At 45.8% G+C, this 4,572-nt stretch overlaps 1 protein-coding gene across 1 annotated transcript; it reads left to right on the top strand.

Annotated features, from left to right (window-relative positions):
• Nucleotides 1–577: 577 nt before the first annotated feature.
• ascl1b (achaete-scute family bHLH transcription factor 1b) lies at nucleotides 578–1,948 on the top strand. Its single transcript, XM_061918095.1, has one exon. It carries the CDS (start codon nucleotides 655–657, stop codon nucleotides 1,225–1,227), a length of 573 nt encoding a protein of 190 aa, XP_061774079.1. The 5' UTR covers nucleotides 578–654; the 3' UTR covers nucleotides 1,228–1,948.
• Nucleotides 1,949–4,572: the final 2,624 nt, after the last annotated feature.

Genomic DNA, 4,572 nt, shown 5'->3' on the forward strand with positions numbered 1-4,572 from the left:
ATGGTTGACCAAATACTTATTTTCTACCATAATTTACAAATAAATTATTTAAAATTCCTACAATGTGAATTCCTGGATTTTTTTTCACATTCTGTCTCTCACAGTTGAAGTGTACCTATGATGAAAATTACAGACCTCTGTCATCATTTTAAGTGGGAGAACTTGCACAAAGGGTGGCTGACTAAATACTTTTTGCCCCACTGTATGTATACATGAAAGTAAAGATAAGTTGTGAATAGCAGCAGTTTTCCCAATCTCTCTCTCTCGCCCTCTCCCTCTCTCCCCTCGCACGGTTTGAATGGACCAATGGGCCTTCAAGTTGCAGACATTGGTATGCAAATGAGGCCCACGCGTGCTCGGCGCGCACTGAAAGCGCGAATTGTTTATTGAGCTCCCCAGGAGCCACGCGCCTGGCCCGCGGAGGAATCACACCGCGGGGGCGGGGCCTGGCCGCGGAGCGTGCGTGGGTGGGTGGGGTGCGTGCGTTGAAAAAGAGGAGTGCTGCCAACGTTTGGCTCACATCGGCAGTCAAGAGAGACCCACGTCGGACACACGCACGCACGGTCTCGCGGCCCCCGCCCCCCCCACCCCCGCCCTCCCTCCACGCCGAGCATCCACTTTGCATCCATCACGCGGAGCTGTCACGCCCGGACCATGGCGACCATCACCACCACCACCACCACGCACACCGCCTACACCTTCGCGCTCCCGGCGGCGCACGCCGGCAACGCGGCGGCGGCGGCGGCGGCGGCGCACCAGAGCCGCAGCAAAGTGCTGAAGAGACAGCGCTCCGACTCGCCCGAACTGCTGCGCTGCAAGCGGCGCCTGAGCTTCACCGGCCTGGGTTACTCGATCCCGCCGCAGCAACCGGTGGCGGTGGCGCGGCGGAACGAACGGGAGCGCAACCGGGTCAAGCAGGTCAACATGGGCTTCCAGACGCTGCGCCAACACGTCCCCAACGGGGCCGCCAACAAGAAGATGAGCAAGGTGGAGACGCTGCGCTCCGCGGTGGAGTACATCCGGGCTTTGCAGCAGCTTTTGGACGAGCACGACGCGGTGTCGGCGGCGTTCCAGTGCGGCTTGCCGTCCCCGACGCTTTCCAACACCTACTCGGCCGACCCAGAGTCGCCTCACTCCGCGTATTCGTCGGACGAAGGCGGCTACGAGCCCCTCAGCTCCGAGGAGCAGGAGTTGCTGGACTTCACCACCTGGTTCGACCGGTATTGACGCGCGTAAAAGCCGAGAACTCTGTGCGTAAAAGCCAGGAACTCTGTGCGTAAAAGCCGAGAAGTCTGTGCGTAAATGCCAGGAACTCTTGTGCGTAAAAGCTGAGAAGTCTGTGCGTAAAAGCCAGAAAGCCAGCGTGTGCGTGCGAGCAATAACATTGTCAGCGGAGGAGAAGCAGGATGGGAGGTCCCTCATCTTCACCTCCATCTTCACCTCCATCTCCGCCCCTGCTGCAGACCACGTGAAGGAGTTCGTGTCAAAACAAAAACAAAACTTCTGACTAAGTGCAATTAACGGGTGACTCGCAGCGTCCTGTAGGATGAAACTTGTTCTCCTTGTGATGCACATTTCTTACTTGTCGTATATGAAGACTTATTTTTCTACACTGAATTTTTTTTTGTTTGTACAAGTGACCCTGACAGCAATACCATGATGGCTAAACTACCTGGGACAGTTTGTAGTTTTATCCTCTAAGACAGGGGTGTCCAAAGTCTTTGAATCAAAGCATGCATTTGAAAAAAAAAAGTTGTTTTTAAGTGTTTGTGTTATAAGCATCAACATTTCAACTTTTTCTTCTTGTGTTTTGCATTTTTACTATTTCATCCCCCATTTTTTTTTTGTTATCAGGCGTTTCTTTGGACACCCCCGCTATAGAAGGTCTTTACTGATGTATGCACTTGTTCTAGCCTCAGATGTAAATATTCAATTTAAACAGATATATTTTGTGTAAAACATTTTTTTTTTGTAATAAATAAAGTAATCTATTTATATTACATTGTTTGTGTTGGTTCCTTCTCCCTCTGTGACCTTTGACCTGGGCCCTCTGCAACCCCTTTGTGGGCATTCAGGGCGCAGGAGATTAATATTACGTTTCGTGGATTGCATTGTTTCATGTGAGTGCACCACGTCGCCTGGAGGGAGAGTGTTTTTTTTGGGGAGGAGGAGGAGGGGAAGCAATTCACTCTCCTCAAAGCCTGTTTGAAGAACGACCCCGGGAAAGTCAGCCCTACAATGAGTCGGGTCAAAATTCGTATTGAGATCCATCTAAATAAAACCCTGGCTTGTAGACGACTTGTTTCTCCCACTGAGTTTTTCAAGCGGGGCTCCATCACCTGCAAAATATGGAGGTCCGCGCCCCGCTGGGGACGACATTGTGCTTCCTTTGGGCCTCATTTTTTAAATTCAGGAAAGCCTTTATTGTATAAGTGACTCAGCGCAATTACTACTATTGTGCACTGCCACAAATAGTACAAAAGTTCAGTGCATATGCATTTTAAACTTGAACATGTACAAAAACCCTTTTCCATTTGAGTTGGGAAATTGTGTTAGAGGTAAATAAAAACAGAATACAATGATTTGCAAATACTTTTCAACCCACATTCAATTGAATGCACTACAAAGACAAGATATTTGATGTTCAAATAATAATTAATTTAGAATTTCATGGCTGCAACACGTGCCAAAGTAGTTGGGAAAGGGCATGTTCACCACTGTGTTACATCACCTTTTCTTTTAACAACACTCCATATACATTTGGGAACTGAGGAAACTAATTGTTGAAGCATTAAAAGTGGAATTCTTTCCCATTCTTGTTTTATGTAGAGCTTCAGTCATTCAACAGTCCGGGGTCTCCGCTGTCGTATTTTACGCTTCATAATGCGCCACACATTTTCGATGTGAGACAGGTCTGGACTGCAGGCGGGCCAGAAAAGTACCCGCACTCTTTTTTTTTACAAAGCCACGCTGTTGTAACACGTGCTGAATGTGACTTGGCATTGTCTTGCTGAAATAAGCAGGGGCGTCCGTGAAAAAGACGGTGCTTAGATGGCAGCATATGTTGTTCCAAAACCTGTATGTACCTTTCAGCATGAATGGTGCCTTCACAGGTGTGTAAGTCACCCATGCTCTGGGCACTAATGCACCCCCATACCATCACAGATGCTGGATTTTAAACTTTGCGTCGATAACAGTCTGGATGGTTCGCTTCCCATGTCGAACATTTCTAAAAACAATTTGAAATGTAGACTCGTCAGACCACAGAACACTTTTCCACTTTGCATCAGTCCATCTTAGATGATCAGAGAAGCCGGCGGCGTTTCTGGATGTTGTTGATAAATGGCTTTCGCTTTGCATAGTAGAGCTTTAACTTACACTTACAGATGTAGTGACAAAGTGTATTTAGTGACGGTGGTTTTCTTAAGTGTTCCTGAGCCCATGTGGTGATATCCTTTAGAGACTGATGTCGGTTTTTGATACAGTGCCGTCTGAGGGCTGGAAGGTCACGGTCATTCAATGTTGGTTTCCGGCCATGCCGCTTACGTGGAGTGATTTCTCCTGATAGTCTGAACCTTTTGATGATATTATGGACCGTAGATGTTGAAATCCCCAAATTTCTTGCAATTGCACTTTAAGAAACGTTCTTAAACAGACTATTTGCTCACGCAGTTGTGGACAAAGGGGTGTACTTCACCCCATCCTTTCTTGTGAAAGACTGAGCATTTTTTGGGAAGCTGTTTTTATACCCAATCATGGCACCCACCTGTTCACAATTAGCCTGCACACCTGTGGGATGTTCCAAACAAGTGTTTGATGAGCATTCCTAAACTTTATCAGTATTTATTGCCACCTTTCCCAACTTCTTCGTCACGTGTTGCTGGCATCAAATTCTAATGTTAATGATTATTTGCAAAAAAAAAAAAAAAGTTTATCATTTCGAACATCAAATATGTTGTCTTTGTAGCATATTCAACTGAATATGGGTTGAAAATGCTTTGCAAATCATTGTATTCTGTTTATATTTACATCTAACACAATTTCCCATATCATATGGAAACAGGCTTTGTATGTTTTAAAGAAATAGATATATGCTTTCGGATAGATACAAATACATATCTAAATGAACAAGATGCAGTTTTTAGAATAAACATGTATTATTTATATTATCTAACACATTTTTACCTATAACATTTTGGATCATTATGGTTATCCATGTCATTATCTCACATGACAATTTAGATTTTATTATTAGTTTCCCCGAGTTCCGGTATTATGTCCTGTATGGGGCTCTTATTTTGGTTTAACACTTCCTGTTTACCTCCACTGCTTGTCTGAGCGCCAGTTGCTTACCTGTCCCTGATAGGCAATCAGGATGCTTTTTATGGAGGATATGGCTGGATCATGTTGCTTTGTTTCCATTGCGATTTACACATGCTTTGCTCTTTTTTTGCACTTCTTTGTTTTTGCGTTACCTGTACTTGCTTTCCCCTTATAAAAAGGGCTTCTTTGATGCACTTGCCTGCCGTCTCTGCATCCCGGGGTCCAGACATACACCAGAGCGTAACAATC

The sequence above is a fragment of the Nerophis ophidion genome, linkage group LG12 (genome assembly GCF_033978795.1).
Source record: "Nerophis ophidion isolate RoL-2023_Sa linkage group LG12, RoL_Noph_v1.0, whole genome shotgun sequence".
NCBI lineage: Eukaryota > Metazoa > Chordata > Actinopteri > Syngnathiformes > Syngnathidae > Nerophis > Nerophis ophidion.

Bases quoted from the DNA above. Each gene is read 5' to 3' on its own strand.
- ascl1b (XM_061918095.1), top strand. From the start codon at position 655: ATGGCGACCATCACCACCACCACCACCACGCACACCGCCTACACCTTC.